Raw genomic sequence first — 22,106 nt, forward strand, 5'->3', positions numbered from 1 at the left:
TAACACGATACGCAATTGAATTAAAGAAGTTGAAAGTCTGTAACCACTAGATGGCAGTATCAACGCATATTTTTTCCAAAGGTACATTAGAAGTTGAAGTTTTTAATTTATTTATTTTAGCTTTGATTAATCAAATATGTAATACATTTTTAAACATATTCATGAGTTATATGTACTTTCCATCCAACCTACACTTATATAATATTCGAACAGGCATAAACAAAACATTACGTCATGAAAAATTTGCTCGAGCGCAAGGGCCGATGGGAGAACTTTGCAGTTTGGGGCGACATTTTGGATTTAAAGGGGCTGGGCTAGCCGAAGGTTCTAGCTGTCGGTAAGGGTTTCCAACTATTTACTTGTATTATTGTTGTTGTTTTGGCTATTTGTGTGGCTGTATGTTTACGTTAAATATGTTTTCGTATCCACGTGTCTCAAATACTGCCTTTATTACTGAAACGCGTCGAACCGGCTACGAAGGAAACAGGGAGTGGTGAGGCTATCATGCTAGCCGAGCTGAACAGTCACTGACGGCAGAGCGAATCAAATCTCAAAGCTGTAATACAATAAACACATTGGCGAAAGCATTTCCGTTTGTACAACAACGTAACCACTAACGTTAGCTTTCATAAATAAAATCACGTCATAGCTGAGCTAACGAAAGCGTAGATCCACGTAGTCAGGAACCGCAATTGTGCTATTTTACACCCCTGGCATAATGGTGCATACTGATGAATACAATAGCTGTCAAACAACTTCAGGTAATAAAGATCACGTTAATTGACCATTTAATGTGTTGTTGGAAATCCTAGCTGTATATATGACTGGATATATGGATATTTGACACACAACCGTGAAACACGGCTAACGACATTGCAACCATACTTTTCTAAATGTATTCACAGAACAACACATGGGCTGCCTCGTTCAGTACTTGTGTGCAACTATTCAGGTACAAAGTGTTCACTGTTAATGATAAAACGGCCTGTTTGGCCGGATTGCAGTGATCGATAAGTGGTATTGGCAATGATTCCGCCACACCCTCCTTGATGACTGCCTCTGCTTTGTGTCTGTTGGTCATGCATATGCTGCTGCTTGCAGGAAACTGGCCAATGATGGCACCCCGCGATGTAGTATAGCTGACTGGAAATGTCATGCTGACTCCAACCCTTTTGTAATGTGTACCCACTGCATTTTTATCATTCAGTTTACTTCCCGGGCATTAAAATAACGCCTATTGGTATAGACTTATTTTGATCGCGTGACGTTATCTGGCACTCACCACAACGGCAGCCATACTGGATGGGTGTAATTTTCCCAAGGCAACAACAAGTACTATTTGACATTGACAATTTTTGGCTCATAAGTCTTTGTTAACTATGGGTAATACGTCTCTGTTAAGATATCGGAGAGGATTAGATGCTATGTCGGGAAAGTAGTATGTATGATAATAAATGTGGTATTATTGACAATGTAGACTCCTACACCTTACAATAAAAGAAATGGAGCAACAAAATCAAACACTGGAAGTCAGACTGAGTCCATGTCCACACAAACACAGACAGTTTCAAAAACGCATATTTGGGGTTAAAACGATCTCCATCCACACAAGTGTAATTTCAAAACGGTCTCTGTCTACACACAAACGCATACACCTGCTGTCATGCACATTTTGTCCAATCAGAAGTCTGAAAAAAAGCAGCCACAGCTGACTTGTTGGTATTACACCTCCGTTATGTTTATTTTGATATACTAGACGTACACAATGACATGTACATTATCTTTAAAACCAACCTGCACGTACACAAAGCCCTGGGAACATTATCTCTTTTCAGTGTATGCACGCCTGTGCTGCTGAAACCCAACACTGATAGAATTATAACATGTTTAGCAACATGGTGATGTATTACATGTGCAGTGAAGTGTACATTATTTCTAAAATCAGCACGCACTAATGAGCCAAGGAAACTATTTTGCATGTTTGACTGCCTATTTAAAGCACACAGACGTGCGTGTACCGCTGCAAAGCTCTTGTGGAATTATAAAGCATTTAATCATGGATATAGTGATATGTTACATGTGTAATGAAGTGTATATTGTCTTTAACATCAGTACACACTACGAGGAGGAGGCTACATTATGTTCTCTTTTGTTGCTTGGTCGCTTTCTACGTGCGTGCACGGTTACGATCGCGCCCGGCTCCATCTACAAGAATGGAAGCAACACACATAAGTTGACCTCATGATTTGTCGTTAAAGGACTAAAAACATAAAATAAAGTTGCACCTTTCTTATGACACAGAGCAAAAAGTCTTGCCTGTCAAAGTTGTTCCATCAGGTGGAGGTTCGACAGCAATCGTATCCCAAACAGCTGACTGTCATTAGCACCAACGGGAGTGTCGCAAAGCCCATTTTGATGTGGCTTTTTAATCAATGTTGAGTGAAAATAGCAGCATATTTACGTCCAAACATACAGTAATTCCTCTTATAATGTGTTTAAAGGCAGCAAGGCAGTGTTGTTGAGCTTTGTAAATGACAGCGCGCAACCGTGACGTCATCACAAGTCTCCGTTTGTGCTGTGTACACGCATACACGGAGAGTTTTGGAACTCTACACTTTAGCTAGCGTTTCTAAAAGTCTGCGTTTTTAAAGACAAAAGTATGCGTTTGCGTGTGGACAAGAGGCCTAAACGCAGAGATAAGTATGCATTTATTAAGTATCTGTGTTCGTGTGGACATGGCCTGAGTCACCTCTCCAGATATCGTTAACTCTTCATGGTGCCAAGATACCTGTGGCGGTGGAGGCGTGGTTGTGGGCGGTACCACAATGACGTGACTATGATGATAGGACTTATAAAAGGTTAAAAAATGTATAGATACATTTAAAACACATCTGTATATATTTTCAATTGTTGCTTCTTTTTGCGCAAGGTACGCTGATGATATTTTTTCAAGTGTTTACAGACTTTTAATGACTTTTTTTAAATGAAAAACAACTAGCAACAAACCTAGCATCTTCTTCTGGTGTTATTATAGAATATACTTGTGTTTAGAGACTCCTAACTTCTGTCCCTCGATGTCCCTGACTAAAGAGGCTGAAGCCAGCATGATGTCACACTTGCTTTGCGCTGTTGCTTTAGTTGGACTTTCTCTTCTTAAAAGCCCCACTGTTCTCTTAATATTTGCACATTTTGTAGATTGCTTTCCGCAGGTATATCTGCAATATATATATAAAAATCACGTCCACATCGCGGACATGCTGACAATGCTCGAGACAATGGCGTGCGTTTTGTTTACATCCGGTTTCAGTAGCGTGGTTTTCGGTAATCAAAGTATTTTTTTGTTGGTCAAGTTTTCGGTACGTCACTTGTCCATAGTGCGCAAATAATAGGCAGTATAAAGATATAAGTGTATACATACATTTAAAACACATCTGTGTTTATTAATTAGTATTAGCATATTTTTCTTTTTTATAATTTTTGCCGGATTTTTAATTGTTGCTTCTTTTTGGACAAGGTACGCTGTTGATATTTTTTCAAGTGTTTACAGACTTTTAATGACTTTTTTAAAATTAAAAACAACTAGCAACAAACCTAGCATCTTCTTCTGGTGTTATTATAGAATATACTTGTGTTTAGAGACTCCTAACTTGTGTCCCTCGATGTCCCTGACTAAAGAGGCTGAAGCGAGCATGATGTCACACTTGCTTCGCGCTGTGGCTTTAGTTGGACTTTCTCTTCGTAAAAGCCCCACTGTTCTCTTAATATTTGCACATATCTGCAATATATATAAAAATCATGTCCACATCGCGGACATGCTGACAACGCTCGAGACAATGGCGTGCGTTTTGTTTACATCCGGTTTCTGTAGCGTGGTTTTCGGTAATCAAAGTATTTTTTTGGTGGTCAAGTTTTCGGTACGTCACTTGTCCATAGTGCGCAAATAATAGGCTATATATATATATAAATTCTTACTGTAACGACCATTTAATGTTTTATTTTCGAGTGGTTTCGATTTGATATCAGTTTTTCCCATGTTTACACACACCTTCCGGGCCTGAAAGGTGATTGGCAGAGAATGAGGAAGCATTGTTGTGTGTCCAGTGGGGAAGCGAAAACTCAAGGAGACAAAAGTGTTTTCATGTGAGGTAAAACCTGTCGGAATTGTGCCGTTGTTTATCAAAAAATTGGTAATAAAAGTTAAAAATAGCGTCAGACTTTATGTGATTTCTTCTGGGGGCTGCAATATATTACTTTAATTCGTTTTCAAGTAAAAAAAAGCCCTTATTTTTAAGGTGTGGCGGTAACAAAAATGCTGTTGCATTGCGACACATTCAATTACATTAAGGAGAAACCCTGGTCTTCTCTACTCAATCTTCCTGGCATTAATAATTAATTACATTATTGGCCGCATGTGTAACGGGGGCCAGCCACTGTAGTTGTGCCAGATCTATGTTGGTTAACCTCACTCCCTGACAACTTCAAGAGTAGCGCTGGCTGCTAGTTAAGGCTTTTAGCCCAGTGGTCCGCAAGCTTGCCTCTCACACGAACGACCAGGGTTCGCGTCCCTAATGTGGAATGTGGTAAAAGGCTTATACATGTACTGGTAGCTTGCTTAAAAGAAATTCCGGTCCATATAATAGTATCTATCAGGCATGGTATGCTAACACCTGCACAAACATCATGCATGCTCTAGTATAGTAGTTGTGACACATTGACCGGAAGTGAAAGAAACAGTAAGCAGTGGTGCAGCACCAGGATACATTTGACAATAAAAGAAGTAAACAATACATGTTTCTTTATTGGACAACGACATTTATAGGATGCGATCAAAGTTAAAGAACTTTGTTATGATTAGCGCTATTCTCGGTATACAAAGCCTACGAATATGGCTGCCGACAAAGCATTGCGGGACACTTCATCAAAAAACCTGAAGCCCGCTCTCTATATGGCAACCGTCTTCAAAATCAGAAGTTGTATAACGTCACACGAAAAGGGTCTATTGAAATAGTCTTTGGCCTCATTGTGCTGGCATTAAAACAGATGACACTATCACCACATTTTACCTCTTACCCTTTTACAGTGTCTCAAACTGATCCTTGTATATTTTCAAGGGTTTTCATTAACTTTTTGGTACTATGATGCAAGAAACTAAGTAGTTTTTTCTTTAATTTCAGGTCAGTGTCTTGCACTTACACTTTATTGTGATTGCATATTCTATACTGTAAGTGTGACCGTGTTGCATTGGAGTCTGGGTTAGAGGTGTTTTTATTGCAGCATCATTTTGTGAACTTTGATCACTGGCTAACAGGAGTCGTCTTACTTGTTTGTGAAAGCACATTCCTGAACTAACTTCAATACGCTTCCCTTCTTGTTTCAAGAGAGCATTGTTTATCTTTCTTGTGATTGAGCATGTCAACCTCAGTCTGGAGATGGGGGTTAGAATCTCTGTTGGAAGATTTGTGTGTGGAGTTTACATGTTCTCTCTCTGTTTACATGTTTCTTTCCTAATTGTGGTTCTTTAGAATCCAACCAATTCCTCAAAACACGCATGTTAAGTTAATTGGAGAGACTACATTTTCCAGAAAAGGGTGGAGTGCCATCTCCGGGTTGGGGAGGAGATCTTGCCCCAAGTGGAGGAGTTCAAGTACCTCGGAGTCTTGTTCACGAGTGAGGGAAGAGTGGATCGTGAGATCGACAGGCGGATCGGTGCGGCGTCTTCAGTAATGCGGACACTGTATCGATCCGTTGTGGTGAAGAAGGAGCTGAGCCGGAAGGCAAAGCTCTCGATTTACCGGTCGATCTACGTTCCCATCCTCACCTATGGTCATGAGCTTTGGGTCATGACCGAAAGGACAAGATCACGGGTACAAGCGGCCGAAATGAGTTTCCTCCGCCGGGTGGCGGGGCTCTCCCTTAGAGATAGGGTGAGAAGCTCTGTCATCCGGGGGGAGCTCAAAGTAAAGCCGCTGCTCCTCCACATCGAGAGGAGCCAGATGAGGTGGTTCGGGCATCTGGTCAGGATGCCACCCGAACGCCTCCCTCGGGAGGTGTTTCGGGCACGTCCGACCGGTAGGAGGCCACGGGGAAGACCCAGGACACGTTGGGAAGACTATGTCTCCCGGCTGGCCTGGGAACGCCTCGGGATCCCCCGGGAGGAACTTGACGAAGTGGCTGGGGAGAGGGAAGTCTGGGCTTCCCTGCTTAAGCTGCTGCCCCCGCGACCCGACCTCGGATAAGCGGAAGAAGATGGATGGATGGATGGCATTTTCCAGAAGTGTGAATGGTTGTTTTGTGTCCTGTCATTGACTGATTAACAGTAGGGTGTATATCCCTCCTTTCCCCCAAAGTGTTTTTTCCCAGTTCATCCCACCTTTTGAAACAATCGCAACAGGACTGTTCATATTGTCTTTGAAGATGTTAAGCCTGTCATCCAACAGCCTTTATCAGTTCATCAGCATCAGCTTTGTTGGCCAGGTATATTTTTAAGGGCTGCAGAATTAATTAAGTTTTAGTCACAATTACGATTTTAAATTAAATTAGGTTGATTGTCGGTTGTGTTAACATTTAAAAAGAAAACTCCGCTGCATATTAAATCAAGCACTTTCATAACCGCTGCGGCAAAAAACAGCTCTGTAAAGCGCGTGCATTCACGTCAGACCATTGTGTATGAGCACAAAACTCCTTCACCATGCCAAACTGAAACATTACCATTATTATTAGTATTTTTACCATTATCTAACTTTTCCCGGGGTTGCTGCAGCCGATTGCTTCGTTTCACTTCATTTCACCTGCTTCACTTCTGTGCAGTTTCGGCGTGCATTTAATGCCGCACTGCTGTTATTAGATGGCGACCGGTGTGGACAATATTGGAGACAGACACATTTGTCCTACCCAAAAAGTGTACAGAGGAGGAGAAAAATATTTGACTGGCTTTCATTTAGAGGGACAAGTGGTACAAAATGGATGGATGGATGTCACTGGTTGCTCCTATACTCCCCGGCTGTGACTCAGAGCATTAAGGAGGAGAGGAAACATGCAACAGCGGATCTGTAAAACGATGTGTGGGAAACGTTGCCACAATCTGTTTTATAACGTCTTACCGTTTGTTTTCTGGGACGGTCACTCAATTATTTTGTCATTAATTATATACATGTTTCACACACATGTATATGTATGTATATATGTGTATATGTATGTATATATGTGTATATGTATATATTTATGTGTGTGTATATATATATGTATGTATGTATATATGTATTATGTGTATGTATGTTTATATGTGTGTGCATATGTATATATAAGTGTACCTATCTATGTACCGTATTTTCCGCACTATAAGGCGCACCGGATTATTAGCCGCACCTTCAATGAATTACATATTTCATAACTTTGTCCACCAATAAGCCGCCCCGGATTATAAGCCGCGCCTACGCTGCGCTAAAGGGAATGTCAAAAAAACAGTCAGATAGTTCAGTCAAACTTTAATAATATATTGAAAACCAGCGTTCTAACAACTCTGTCCCAAAATGTACGCAAATGTGCAATCACAAACATAGTAAAATTCAAAATGGTGTAGAGCAATAGTAACATAATGTTGCTCGAACGTTAATGTCACAACACACAAAATAAATATAGCGCTCACCTTCTGAAGTTATTCTTCATTCGTAAATCCTTCGAATTCTTCGTCTTCGGTGTCCGAATTGAAAAGTTGCGCAAGCGTGGTATCCAAAATGGCCGGTTCCGTCTCGTCGAAGTCATCGGGAGTCAGTGTCGCTGTTGTTCTGTGAATCCTGCCTTCCGGAAAGCTCGGACCACAGTTGTGACCGAAATATCTGCCCAGGCATTTACGATCCACTGGCAAATGTTGGCGTATGTCGTCCGGCGCTGTCTGCCCGTCTTAGTGAAGGTGTGTTCGCCTTCGGAGCTGTGTGAAAAAAGCCACCCGGCCTCTTCGCGTAAACTTCCCTTAACCACTCGCTCATCTTTTCTTCATCCATCCATCCCTTCGAGTTAGCTTTTATGATGACGCCGGCTGGAAAGGTCTCTTTTGGCAAGGTCTTCCTTTTGAATATCACCATGGGTGGAAGTTAGCATGGCAAGCTAGAACCACAGTGAAGGATGACTTCTCATTCCCTGTGGTGCGAATATTCACCGTACGTGCTCCCGTTCCACAGTGCGGTTCACAGGAATATCAGTTGCTGTGAAATACGGTAGTAATCCGTGTGCGGATGGAGAGATTGCGTCTTTTTATGAACCGGATCCTTTTCGCTTAGTAGGAGCCATTTTGTGGTCTTTACAGATGTAAACAGGAAATGAAACGTACGGTGATATCCGCGCGTTTTTTCTTCTTCTTCCGGGGGCGGGCGGTAGCTTACAGTAGAAGAAGAAGCGCTTCCTGTTCTATGGGGGCGGGTGCTTACCTTGGCGGTTGCTTGCGTAGAAGAAGAAGCGCTTCCTGTTCTACCGGGAAAAAAGATGGCGGCTGTTTACCGAAGTTGCGAGATCGAAACTTTATGAAAATGAATCGTAATAAAGCGCACCGGGTTATAAGGCGCACTGTTAGCTTTTGAGAAAATTTGTGGTTTTTAGGTGCGCCTTATAGTGCGGAAAATACGGTATATATGTATGTATGCGTATGTATGTATGTACTGTATATATATATGTATGTATGTATGTATGCATATGTGTGTGTGTGTTTATGTATGTATGTATGCATATGTATGTATGTATGTATGCATATATATGTATGTATGTATGCAAAAATAGATACATTTAGAAAACGTATCGTGATATGTTGCCATTACAATATTTCTCCTGCCTCTAGGGTACTTGTGCTGATGCGTATACTCTTGCTCTGTTGTGATGACAGATTGTATAGATACAGAACATGTCCATACTTCCAGAGCGTAAATAGTTTGGATCCGGCACTAAGCCCTCAGACTAGAGCTGTCCTCGTCAAAACGTATTTTAAGACAATCTGAACAGTCCTGTTGCGATCTATTCAATGCCGTGAAAATACAATGACCTGGTTGATTGATAATATTACAGGCTTTGTATCCAAATAAATTGCTGTGACATTTAATTAGTGTTTTTGATGTGTTAGTGAAGTAAGGTTATTAGAAAAAAAAAGTTCACTGCCTTGAATCTTTGTCTCTCATCATGCACATTCTCCTGTGTCTGAGAGCAGAGGAGCAGCATCTCCATAACTCCCTCCCCCATTCAACTTGCTCCTCTGCTTCCTTGGGTGGGGCCATATTTGGATGTGCGCCTTTAGCTGATGTCGGTTGTTTGCCATGAAGCAGCAGGAAGGTCACAGCAGTCCTTCAGGCACCAGCATTTGCTCTTTCCCAGCCATGCATCACACACTCTGTCCCACGCTGTACTTTTTGATTTGCATTACCCAGTTTTACAGCCAAATATTAATTTTTCGTTTCTAGAAGCATCGCTTTGGATTAGCGCAGTCCCAGTGTGTGCATTGTTCCATTGCTGGAAGTCAAGTCATTATTTCGTCAGCTATTCTCCATGCCAAACTTTTAAAGCTCTGGTCTGCAACTGAAACAGGTTAGTGTTCTAGTTGTATATAGTTGCAATATTGTAATATTAGAGCTTCCTTCTTAAACAGTTTTGTGCTATCAGTATAGAGGTTTAGACCCAGTGAATTTTAAGAGATTGTGGCTTGATTTTTTTCCTTAACTGTTGTAATGTATATTGGTGTGTATTATATCCACACACTTGCAATCCTGCCCTGATGGTTTGCGATGATAGTATAACATAATTGCAATGTCACATGTGCTGGAGCAAGGAGGTCAAGCATTTGGTAACGTGCAATGTAGTGTCCATGTCAGATGTTAACTTTTAAATATGTGGGAATGTTAATACTTGTTAATCTGTAGAGTGCTTAGTTGGAAAATATCTCAATGTCAAATATGCTACTGTATTGTGGATTTACTTCTAAAAGCACCGTGAGCCATTTCAGTCTAAGAAGTGTTTTTATGGATGAACTTTCACTTCATAAATGCTTTTTTATTTCAGTGGAAACAAGGTCAAAGATTAAAACAGTAGGTTTTATGGAATTTATCTCCTCTTAAATAGATTGGAAAATATGACTTCAGATGTCTTATAATGCAAGCTCTTTATTCAGTTGCATATTGTTGTATTAAAGCAGAGTTGTATTGGACCAGTATGACAGTTTTGTTCAACTTTGTCAGCCAACACATAATCTAGCTGGCCCAGTGGTATGTCTTTGATCTATGGAAAACTTTAACCTTTTCAGGACATTTAGATTTTTCAATATTGTTTTATTAAAGCATAGAGAAATAAAAAAAAAAAGTCCTACGATTTATAGCACTAATAAGACTAATAAGTAGAGATGTCCGATAATGGCTTTTTTGCCGATATCCGATATTCCGATATTGTCCAACTCTTAATTACCGATACCGATATCAACCGATACCGATACATACAGTCGTGGAATTAACACATTATTATGCCTAATTTTGTTGTGATGCCCCGCTGGATGCATCAAACAATGTAACAAGGTTTTCCAAAATAAATCAACTCAAGTTATGGAAAAAAATCCCAACATGGCATTGCCATATTTATTATTGAAGTCACAAAGTGCATTTTTTTTTAACATGCCTCAAAACAGCAGCTTGGAATTTGGGACATGCGCTCCCTGAGAGAGCATTAGGAGGTTGAGGTTGGGGGGGTGTATATTGTAGCGTCCCGGAAGAGTTAGTGCTGCAAGGGGTTCTGAGTATTTGTTCTGTTGTGTTACGGTGCGGATGTTCTCCCAAAATCTGTTTGTCATTCTTGTTTGGTGTGGGTTCACAGTGTGGCGCATATTTGTAACAGTGTTAAAGTTGTTTATACGGCCACCCTCAGTGTGACCTGTATGGCTGTTGATCAAGTATGCTTTGCATTCACTTGTGTGTGTGTCAAAAGCGGTATATATTATGTGACTGGGCCGGCACGCAAAGGCAGTGCCTTCAAGGTTTATTGGTGCTGTGTACTTCTTCCTACGTCCATGTACACAGCAGCGTTTTAATAAGTCATAAACTTAACTTTTTGAAACCGATACCGATAATTTTGAAACCGATACCGATAACTTCCGATATTACATTTTAAAGCATTTATCGGCCGATAATATCGGCAGATAATATCGGCAGATAATATCGGCAGTCCGATGTTATCGGACATCCCTACTAATAAGTGATGCTGAACTTCATGATTTCGAGAGACATTGACAGTTCTGTTTGTATTTGATATGTCAGGTGGATATGTATTGTCTTCGATAGTCATACTTCAATTTATTCTATAAAAGACCTATGTTTTAGACTCAACTTTGTCTAACGCTAGCCAGGTTTGATTGATTGTTTGAGAAGTTTATTGTCATCTTAAAGAATTTACTCCATGTAATGCTTTAAAAAGGCAAATGAATGGCACAAAAAGCCAAAAGGCTTGTTTCCATTGTGGTCCATTAAATATTCATCACATTTGATACATTCAATGATAAAATATATATAACCTGTAACATGTATATAAAAAATTACGTTAAAAAAAATTGATAAATTATGTACATATATACAGTATACATGTCAGGTGATTTGAAAAACAGTATATACAAAAAATGGGGGGAGGGGGGTATATACACTATGTACATGACTATGCACATGTTGACTCCAAGAGTGTGCAAAACAGAATGAGAAAATATATATACACTATAACCACATATAAACCTGTTTGATGCTTCGAAGAGTTGCTGGGGATCAATTTTGGTTCAGATCAGGTAGAGGTTGAGCTGAGCCATGATTTTATGGCAGTTTTAAAATTTAATAGCGAAGTTCGAATTTTAAGGTCTGTTGGTAGTGCATTCCACTGTGTGGTGGCAAAATAGTAGAATGCATTTTTTCCCATGAGAGTCTTGAATTTGGGGGGGACGAGGTCTGAGGAACTCCTTCTCGTGTAGTACCTGTGAGCATCACTTAACTCTGGTGAAATAGTTCGACAGGTATTTGGCGACAGTTTCTCTGAGTATTTTGAATACAAGCACATTGCAATTTGGTGTACTCTTTCCTCAACTCTAAGCCATCCCAATTTGGTAAAGTGGGCTGAAGTTAGGTGAGTGCTGTATGGGAGGTTGAGCAGTAGTCTCACCAGCTTGTTTTGGGAAGTTTGCAGTTTCATTTTTAGTGGTTTGGGGATACTGTTGAACCATGAGGTGCAGGTGTAGTCAAAACGACACTGCATGAGGGCACCGGCAAGGGTCTTAAGTGTATCCCTGTTGATAAACGCAGAAATCCTGCCCAAAAATTGAGTTTTATTATTGATCTTGGTGATTGCTTTTAATGCCATTTTTTCACCCGAGAGAGTGTTGTCCGATATACAACCTTGGTAAATTACCTTGTTTTTGCTGGTGATTATGGTATCCCCTGCTTTAATCGTAAAGCCCGGGGATTTACCTAGGTTGTGCTTGGACCCGAATAGGATGGACTCTGTTTTACCCAGGTGTAGTGACAGTCTATCGGAAAGCCAGAGACAGAGATTACTTAGTTCGGTGCTGAGTGCGCTTTCAACCTTCAATTTATCCCTGTCCAAGGCCAGAATCGCAGAATCGTCCGCGAACAGGAACAAATTGCTGTTACATGCTGATTTCATGTCGTTAATGCAAATCAAGAATAACAATGGTCCAAGAATGCTCCCCTGTGGGACACCACAGCTCACCTTGAGGGGAGAGGACAGTGATCCGTTTACCTCGACCACCTGTTCTCTACCCTCACGGTAAGATTTCATCCAGTTTGAGGGAGGGTTTTTTAAAGGCCTGCTGAAATGCGATTTTCTTATTTAAACGGGGATAGCAGGTCCATTCTATGTGTCATACTTGATCATTTTGTGATATTGCCATATTTTTGCTGAAAGGATTTAGTAGAGAACATCGACGATAAATTTTGCAACTTTTGGTCGCTGATAAAAAAGCCTTGCCTGTACCGGAAGTAGCAGACGAGTAGCGAGACGTCACAGGTTGTGGAGCTCTTCACATCTGCACATTGTTTACAATTATGGCCACCAGCAGCGAGAGCGATTCGGACCGAGAAAGTGACGATTTCCCCATTAATTTGAGCGAGGATGAAAGATTTGTGGATGAGGAAAGTGAGAGTGAAGGACTAGAGGGCAGTGGGGAGCGATTCAGATAGGGAAGATGCTGTGAGAGGCGGGTGGGACCTGATATTCAGCTGGGAATGACTAATACAGTAAATAAACACAAGACATATACATACTCTATTAGCCACAACACAACCAGGCTTATATTTAATATGCCACAAATTAATACCGCATAACAAACACCTCCCCCCTCCCGTCCATATAACCCGCCAATACAACTCAAACACCTGCACAACACACTCAATCCCACAGCCCAAAGTACCGTTCACCTCCCCAAAGTTCATACAGCACATATATTTCCCCAAAGTCCCCAAAGTTACGTACGTGACATGCACATAGCGGCACGCACGTACGGGCAAGTGATCAAATGTTTGGAAGCCACAGCTGCATGCGTACTCACGGTACCATGTCTGCGTATCCAACTCAAAGTCCTCCTGGTAAGAGTCTCTGTTGTCCCAGTTCTCCACAGGCCAATGGTAAAGCTTGACTGTCATCTTTCGGGAATGTAAACAATGAAACACCGGCTGTGTTATCCGGCAAAACAGTCAGGGGGTGCATTCTACGGCGGGGATGCGTTATCCAGCACAACACCTGCCGAAATACACCGCTTCCCACCTACAGCTTTCTTCTTTGCTGTCTCCATTGTTCATTGAACAAATTGCAAAAGATTCACCAACACAGATGTCCAGAATACTGTGGAATTTTGCGATGAAAACACACGACCTAATAGTTGGCCACCATGCTGTCCCAAAATGTCCGCTACAATCCGTGACGTCACGCGCTGACGTCATCATACCGAGACGTTTTCAGCAGGATATTTCGCGCAAAATTTAAAATTGCACTTTAGTAAGCTAACCCGGCCGTATTGGCATGTGTTGCAATGTTAAGATTTCATCATTGATATATAAACTATTAGACTGCGTGGTCGGTAGTAGTGGGTTTCAGTAGGCATTTAACCATGTTTTAATTATAAACTGCAATGTTTCCGACATAACTATATGTGGTGACGGTTGTATGACCTCATCATTTGATCTGCATAATTAAACATGACTTATGTACATGTCATTTTATGAAGGCTGTGGAAGGCTGCTTATTTTGGTTATGACCACTGAACCCAAATAGATGACCATATAGTACATGGTAAGAACACTCCCAGTTTGAGTGGCCGTACTGGGTTTGCTAGTGTAATATTATATTTTAAGGCAGTGAAGTTTGTGCTTTAAAGTGTGCTGCAATCTGTGCTGTTATACTTGTGACATTGTCGTACACCAAAAACAAGTTAACCGAAAACTGCTTTGAGCCAGAAGTATCCGAACTGGGAGTGGCCCTTTTTATGGCGTAGTATATATTTTTTTAGCAGCTGGCTCTTGGCTGCTTTCATCCCCCTCTGTTTATCCACACTGATGATAAACTACTGCATACACCCGCTGTTCTGATCCCTGCTATACCTGCAGGGCTACTTTGTGCTTGTTGCTTATAAGTGATGTGGCTGAATGAGTCATTGGACTGAGAAAATAATATGTTGTCACTCACCAAAGAGTGGTCATTTGCTGGTAACACCCTTGAATGGTGTCATCATCTTTGAAAGTACCGGTACTCCGCAAGTTTAATACTTGACCTGGCACTAAAGGAGAGCCACAGAGCAGTTTTCACACATAAAATTAAAATTGAAAACGACAGCGCAAAATGGCTTTTGTGTGCCATAAAATTCCATCAAGCAACAATTTTCATAACTTCCTTTTTGTTAAATGTTTTTTTTTAAATGTTTTTTGTTTGTTAATTTTTCTTTCTTGGTGAAAACAGACACTGTAAGTCGTATTGTAATAATGTAATGTAAACGTAATAACACACAAGCTTATATCACTCTCCTTGGCTGTCACGTGATCACATGCTCAGGTTGCCTCAATATAGGGCAGGGCTTTTCATTGTCAGACAATAATGGAGTGAATCACTAGTTTCTTTTTGTATTGTTGTTATCAATAGTGTAATACATTTTTGCACTTTCTACAACAATCTCTACAGGTTTCCCTGAGCTCTAACAAAGATGTCCACCATGGTGTATCCACGGGAAGAGAAGCTCGAGAAGCTCTCCCAAGAAGAGATCATTTCCAACACCAAATTGGTAATCCAGGGTCTAGAGGCTCTGAAGAATGAGCACAACTCCATCCTCCACAGTCTCCTGGAGACAATCAAGTGCCTGAAAAAGGACGAAGAAGCCAACTTGGTGCATGAGAAGTCCAACCTCCTGCGCAAGTCAGTGGAGATGATTGAGCTTGGACTTGGTGAAGCACAGGTAATATCGGGTGAATAATTCATTATTTAGTGTTGTGTGTTTTAACCTTCCAATCTCTTGCGACTGTCCTTGTAGTTTGGCTTCCTCTGCATTCTCACATTTATTCACAATCTTCTCTTACCAGTGTACTGTTGTTTTTTCAATGCCATCTTCGTCTTAGGTAATGATGGCCCTCTCCAATCATCTGAATGCAGTGGAGTCCGAGAAGCAGAAGCTGCGTGCACAGGTGAGAAGGCTTTGCCAGGAAAACCAGTGGCTGCGGGACGAGTTGGCTAACACCCAACAGAAGCTGCAAAAGAGCGAGCAGAACGTCGCCCAGCTTGAGGAAGAGAAGAAACATCTGGAGTTCATGAACCAGCTCAAGAAATATGATGAGGAAGCCTCTCCTACTGTAAGTACCAAATACTTTTAAACTGATGTTTATGTGTTGAAGAGTATACTTCAAAATTCACACATTTTGAAAGAGCTTTTCTATCCAAGGGAGAATATGGATAGCTTTTTAAAAAATCCATACCATTTGCTGCCATTTTGTTTATTCCAAATAAAGCCCTCAGTTTATTATTGACAAATAGTCCATGCTCAAAATAAAGATGGTTTACATGATATGTGACGTGATGAAATTAATATTAAAATGACTGTATCATTATTAATATTAATGGCAAAATACATTTAAAGTGTTTTTCGATAAAAGCTGTCTCTCAGCTGATTGTTAAGCTTTGGAGGAGACCTATCATGAAACAACAACTTTTCTTAATTATTGGTACTTTTTGTGTATTTGGGATCTGCATAAGTCCCGAAAATTTGAAATGAAAGCATGGCGGAGATATTTATATAACAATCTTGCCTTGCTTCATACTTCCTCCAAATGTGTGGTTTGGTATTTGCCCGATTGTTTTAAAATGTTTTTCCTATTCGTGAAGTCAGCGAATATCTACATATATGTTAAATTTTTACCCGAAGAGCTTTGCACGAGTCCGCCTTTGTAGTCTGACGCTGTAATCCATAAGCGGCTTCTTTTTCTCGATCTTCATGTTGAGGACAGACTGGCTCATACATGCACATGCATCCCCCGCTGTTGCCATTTCTAGTATAAAGTAGAGTATAGTTCTAACTTACAGTATATCTGTCATTAGACACAATATAAACGCTCTAAAAACTACAACATAGCTGATGGGGTGAAGATGCAATCGAAGTGGAGGCACGTAATAAGACACCCCACAAAATGGCGCATTCTGAAGAAACGGTTAGGAAGCGGTTTGAAGATGGTCTGTAAAACATAATATATGCAACATTTTGACAAAATAACCACCATTACATGTTATGTAGACCACAAGGAAGTATTTTAAAATGTAAAATAAAAATGATAATATCTTTAAGTTGTAAGCAAACATTTTAGGTACAAGCATTACGTCCATAGGCATAGCAATTGCTACAGTGAACCTCGTAAGACCTGCCGAAAACATGCGGTCATACTAACTAGCATTTGTTTATAGTTGGATATGGACATCATTTTGTTTTCCAGCCATCGTAAGGAAGAGAGTGAGTAAAGAAGACGTTGATTTTAGATTCCAGTGTTTTGAGTTAAGAGAACCATTTGAGCTCGTATATTGAGGTACTACTATGAAGTGAAATTAACTATATTTATATAGCGCTTTTTCCCTAGTGACTATCTATATTCAGCATGCGGTCAGGCACAAGCTGGGCTCAAGTAGAGTCCATTGCATTTTAGGTATTAACATCATATCCTGTGTTTGTAAAATTAGTGATTATATTCAGAAACACATTATCTACATTTATGCTACCTACACTGGGAGAAAGGTGGGTTAAGTGTCCTGCCCAACGACACAATGGCAGTGACTAGGATGGTAACAGCTGGATTCGAACCTAGAACCCTCAAGTTTCTGGTCGGCCGCTCTACCATCTGAGCTACGCTGCCCCACACTGTAGTGGGAAATACTAAATCATTGCTTGGCTGTCATAAGTTCACTATTGTTGTTTTGTATCTTATTTTTTAAATGGCTGGATTTTACCTTTCTCAAAATGTTTTTAAAGAAAAGGTGTTTTTGTTTTCTTCTCAAAGCAGGATGAAAAAGATAAAGAAACACCAAAGGACTCTCTTGACGATCTTTTCCCTAATGATGAGGAGGAGCATGGCCAAGGAAGTAAGGCACTTAATTATGTTGTTAAACAGATAAACCCATTTTACCATTATACAAACCAAATTATAATTGGTCTGTTTCACTAGTTGACCGCTCCCTCATGCTTATGTTGCATTCATACCCACTAGTGCAGCATCAACACAACAGCGCAGCTGTGGCTGCGGCCCAGCAGGGAGGCTACGAGATCCCGGCTCGCCTGAGAACACTGCACAACCTGGTAATCCAGTATGCTTCTCAGGGCAGGTATGAGGTAGCTGTGCCTCTCTGCAAGCAAGCTTTGGAGGACCTGGAGAAAACCTCTGGACATGACCACCCTGATGTGGCTACCATGCTCAACATCTTGGCCTTAGTTTACAGGTCAGAATTGAGTACATACAGTCGCGATCAAAAGTTTACATACACTTGTAAAGAACATAATGTCATGGCTGTCTTGAGTTTACAATACTTTCTACAACTCTTATTTTTTTGTGATAGAGTGATTGGACACATATTTGTTGGTCACAAAAAAACATTCATGAAGTTTGGTTCGAGGCGCTTTTGGTAGCCATCCACAAGCTTCTGGCAAGCTTTTGGTTGAATTTTTGACCACTTCTCTTGACAAAATTGGTGCAGTTCAGCTAAATTTGTTGGTTTTCTGACATGGACTTGTTTTTTCAGCATTGTCCACACATTTAAGTCAGGACTTTGGGAAGGCCATTGTAAAACCTTAATTGTAGCCTGATTTAGCCATTCCTTTACCACTTTTGACTTGTGTTTGAGGTCATTGTCCTGTTAGAACACCCGTCTGTGCCCAAGACCCAATCTTCGGGCTGATGATTTTAGGTTGTCCTGAAGAATTTGGAGGTAATCCTCCTTTTTCATTGTCCCATTTCCTCTCTGTAGAGCACCAGTTCCATTGGCAGCAAAACAGGCCCAGAGCATAATACTACCACCACCATCCTTGATGGTAGGGATGGTGTTCCTGGGATTAAAGGCTTTACCTTTTCTCCTCCAAACATATTGCTGGGTATTGTGGCCAAACAGCTCAATTTTTGTTTCATCTGACCACAGAACTTTCCTCCAGAAGGTCTTATCTTTGTCCATGTGATGTCAGATGAAAAGAAAATTGAGCTGTTTGGCCACAATACCCAGCAATTTGTTTGGAAGAGAAAAGGTGAGGCCTTTAATCCCAGGAACACCCTTCCTAGCGTCAAGCATGGTGGTGGTAGTATTATGCTCTGGGCCTGTTTTGCTGCCAATGGAACTGGTGCTTTAAATGGGACAATGAAAAAGGAGGATTACCTCCAAATTCTTCAGGACAACCTAAAATCATCAGCCCGGAGGTTGGGTCTTGGGCGCAGTTGGGTGTTTCAACAGGACAATGACCCCAAACACACATCAAAAGTGGTAAAGGAATGGCTAAATCAGGCTAGAATTAAGGTTTTAGAATGGCCTTCCCAAAGTCCTGACTTAATAAACATGTGGACAATGCTGAAGAAAACCAACAAATTTGGCTGAACTGCACCAATTTTGTCAAGAGGAGTGGTCAAAAATTCAACCAGAAGCTTGTGGATGGCTACCAAAAGCGCCTTATTGCAGTGAAACTTGCCAAGGGACATGTAACCAAATATTAACATTGTTGTATGCATAATTTTGACCCAGCAGATTTGGTCACATTTTCAGTAGACCCATAATAATAATAAAAGAACCAAACTTCATGAATGTTTTTTGTGACAAACAAGTATGTGCTCCAATCACTCTATCACAAAAAAATAAGACTTGTAGAAAGTATTGGAAACTCAAGACAACCATGACATTATGTTCTTTACAAGTGTATGTAAACTTTTGATCGTGACTATATATACTGCCGTCCTTTACATTTACTTGTTTTAATGTTAGCCTTTGTTTTAAGGAACTCCATATTGTCAACACATTTTTGTACATGCAGGGATCAGAACAAATACAAAGAAGCAGCCCACCTTCTCAACGATGCTCTGTCCATTCGGGAGAAAACGCTGGGGAAAGACCACCCTGCTGTAGGAATCCTATTGTCATGGCAACCATACCTCCTAATATGTTATCTGTAAAGCAGATTAGTCTTTTGGTATAGTTTCATGATTGATTGTAGCCATAGATTATGCAAGACCTTGCAACGCTAGTTCATTAACTACTAACCAGTAAAAAAAAAATTTAGAGTTGTAATTACTTATTTTATGAACACATTTATACCACTCTCATCACCCATTGCAATTCTTGTTTCCCCATCTCCATGATAAATCTGAAACAGTATTTTTACAAAAGATCCAAAATGGTTTTAAAAGTTTGCTGCATCTCCGTAGCCCGATTTTTCAAGTCAAATTCCATAATTCCATCTGTTTTTCTATATGTATGTGTTGTGCAGGTTGCAGCAACATTGAACAACCTGGCTGTCTTGTATGGAAAGAGAGGGAAGTACAAGGAGGCCGAGCCCCTGTGCAAGAGGGCTCTGGAGATCCGAGAGAAGGTAGGCCACATGCCAGGCTTGCACCACAGTACTACTGTCAAGGCCTGACTTTTGGACAACACTTTTTCTAATAAAATAAGGTTGTTATGATTTCAGAATTTCAGTAGTAGATACTGATACCTATGAATTTCCACAATTTGTGATACTTATTCGATACCAAGATGTAAAAAAAATAAATGTATCCATGTACTTTTAATGCACTATTTTATGTAAAATTGTTTCAAAGTGTCAAGTGTGCTTTATACATTACTGCTTCAACATCTTTTTTCACAGAATTTAAATTGCAGCAGCAGCTGCAATTTACATTCATTATACATTCAAAATGACACAACAATGGCCTATAGCCTCCTCGTATACAGTGCGTCCGGAAAGTATTTACAGCGCTTCACTTTTTCCCCAAAATCTTTGTTACAGCCCTATTCCAAAATGGAATAAATATTTTTTTGCCCTCAAAATTCTTCAATTTTACCCCATAATGACAACGTGAAAATGTTTTTTATTTTTTTAAATAATTTAGCAAATTTATTGAAAACAACAAAATCAGGAATCACATGTACACATGTATTCACAGACTCTGCTCAATACTTTGTTTATGCACCTTTGGCAGCAATTACAGCCGCATGTCTTTTTGAATACGATGCCACAAGCTCGTCACACTCGTCTTTGGGCAGTTATGCCCATTTCTGTTTGGATTGCTCTTTGCAGCACTGCTCAAACTCCCATCAGGTTGGATAAGAAGCGTTGATTTTCATCCAGAAGATCTCTGTACCTTTCTACATGTATCTTTCCCTTTTATCCTAACAAGTCTCCCAGTTCCTGCCTTTGAAAAACATCCGCACAACATGATGCTGCCACCACCGTGCTTCACTGTAGGAATGGTGATCAGCGGTGCCTGGGTCCCTCCAAGCATGACACTGGGCATTCACACCAAAGAGTTTAATCTTTGTCTCATCAGAACAGAGAATTTTGTTTCCCATTATCTGAGAGTCTTTCAGGTGCATTTTGGTGAACTTTTCACAAAGAAATGGCTTCCGTCTGGCCATTCTACCTTACAGGCCTGATTGGTGGATTGCTGCAAAGGTGGTTGACCTTCTGGAAGGTTCTCCTCTCCACACAAAAATGCTGCAGCTGTGACGGAGTGACCTTCGGGTTCTTGGTCACCTCCCTGACTAGACTAAGATGAATGCAGCAAAGCACAGAGACATCCTGGATGAAAATCACTGCTTCCCATTCAACCGGATGGAGCTTCGGAGCAGCTGCAAAGAGGAATGGGGGAAACTGCACAAATATAGGTGTGCCAAGCTTATGACATCATATTCAAACATACTTGAAGTGGTAAATGCTGCCAAAGGTGTATCAACAAAGTATTGAGCAAAGGCTGTGAATACTTTTATACACACACACACACACACACACACACACACTCACTCATTAAAGTACCAATGATTGCTACACACACACACACACACACACACACACAAAGTGTGGCAAAACTATTCTCTGCATTTGACCCATCACCCTTGATCACCCCCTGGGAGGTGAGGGGAGCAGTGAGCAGCAGCGGTGGCCGCGCCCGGGAATCATCTTTGGCGATTTAACCCCTATATGTGTATATATATGTATATATATATATATATATATATATATATATATATATATATATATATATATATATATATATATATATATATATATATGTATATGTAGATATATATATGTATATGTAGATATACGTATATATATATATATATATATATATATATATGTAGATATATGTATATACAGGTAAAAGCCAGTAAATTAGAATATTTTGAAAAACTTGATTTATTTCAGTAATTGCATTCAAAAGGTGTAACTTGTACATTATATTTATTCATTGCACACAGACTGATGCATTCAAATGTTTATTTCATTTAATTTTGATGATTTGAAGTGGCAACAAATGAAAATCCAAAATTCCGTGTGTCACAAAATTAGAATATTACTTAAGGCTAATACAAAAAAGGGA

General features: G+C 40.3%; 1 protein-coding gene across 10 annotated transcripts in view; it reads left to right on the forward strand.

The window, feature by feature from the left end:
• Positions 1-258: 258 nt before the first annotated feature.
• The window catches only part of klc1b (kinesin light chain 1b), a 47,784-nt gene continuing 25,936 nt past the window's right edge, over positions 259-22,106 (forward strand). For 5 of the 10 annotated variants that reach the window (XM_061961119.1, XM_072916041.1, XM_072916038.1 and 2 more), the window contains exons 1-7: positions 259-337; positions 15,187-15,457; positions 15,618-15,848; positions 17,538-17,619; positions 17,745-17,973; positions 19,544-19,631; positions 19,997-20,098. In XM_061961119.1, coding sequence (XP_061817103.1) covers positions 15,209-15,457; positions 15,618-15,848; positions 17,538-17,619; positions 17,745-17,973; positions 19,544-19,631; positions 19,997-20,098 — 981 coding nt within the window. In that variant the 5' untranslated portion in view covers positions 259-337; positions 15,187-15,208. Of the gene's footprint in view, positions 338-670; positions 762-9,454; positions 9,565-15,186; positions 15,458-15,617; positions 15,849-17,537; positions 17,620-17,744; positions 17,974-19,543; positions 19,632-19,996; positions 20,099-22,106 lie in introns of those variants that run through there. The other 5 variants (XM_072916037.1, XM_072916039.1, XM_072916043.1 and 2 more) reach the window with 3 other exon arrangements.

This window comes from Nerophis lumbriciformis, linkage group LG02 (genome assembly GCF_033978685.3).
Source record: "Nerophis lumbriciformis linkage group LG02, RoL_Nlum_v2.1, whole genome shotgun sequence".
Classification (NCBI taxonomy): Eukaryota; Metazoa; Chordata; class Actinopteri; order Syngnathiformes; family Syngnathidae; genus Nerophis; species Nerophis lumbriciformis.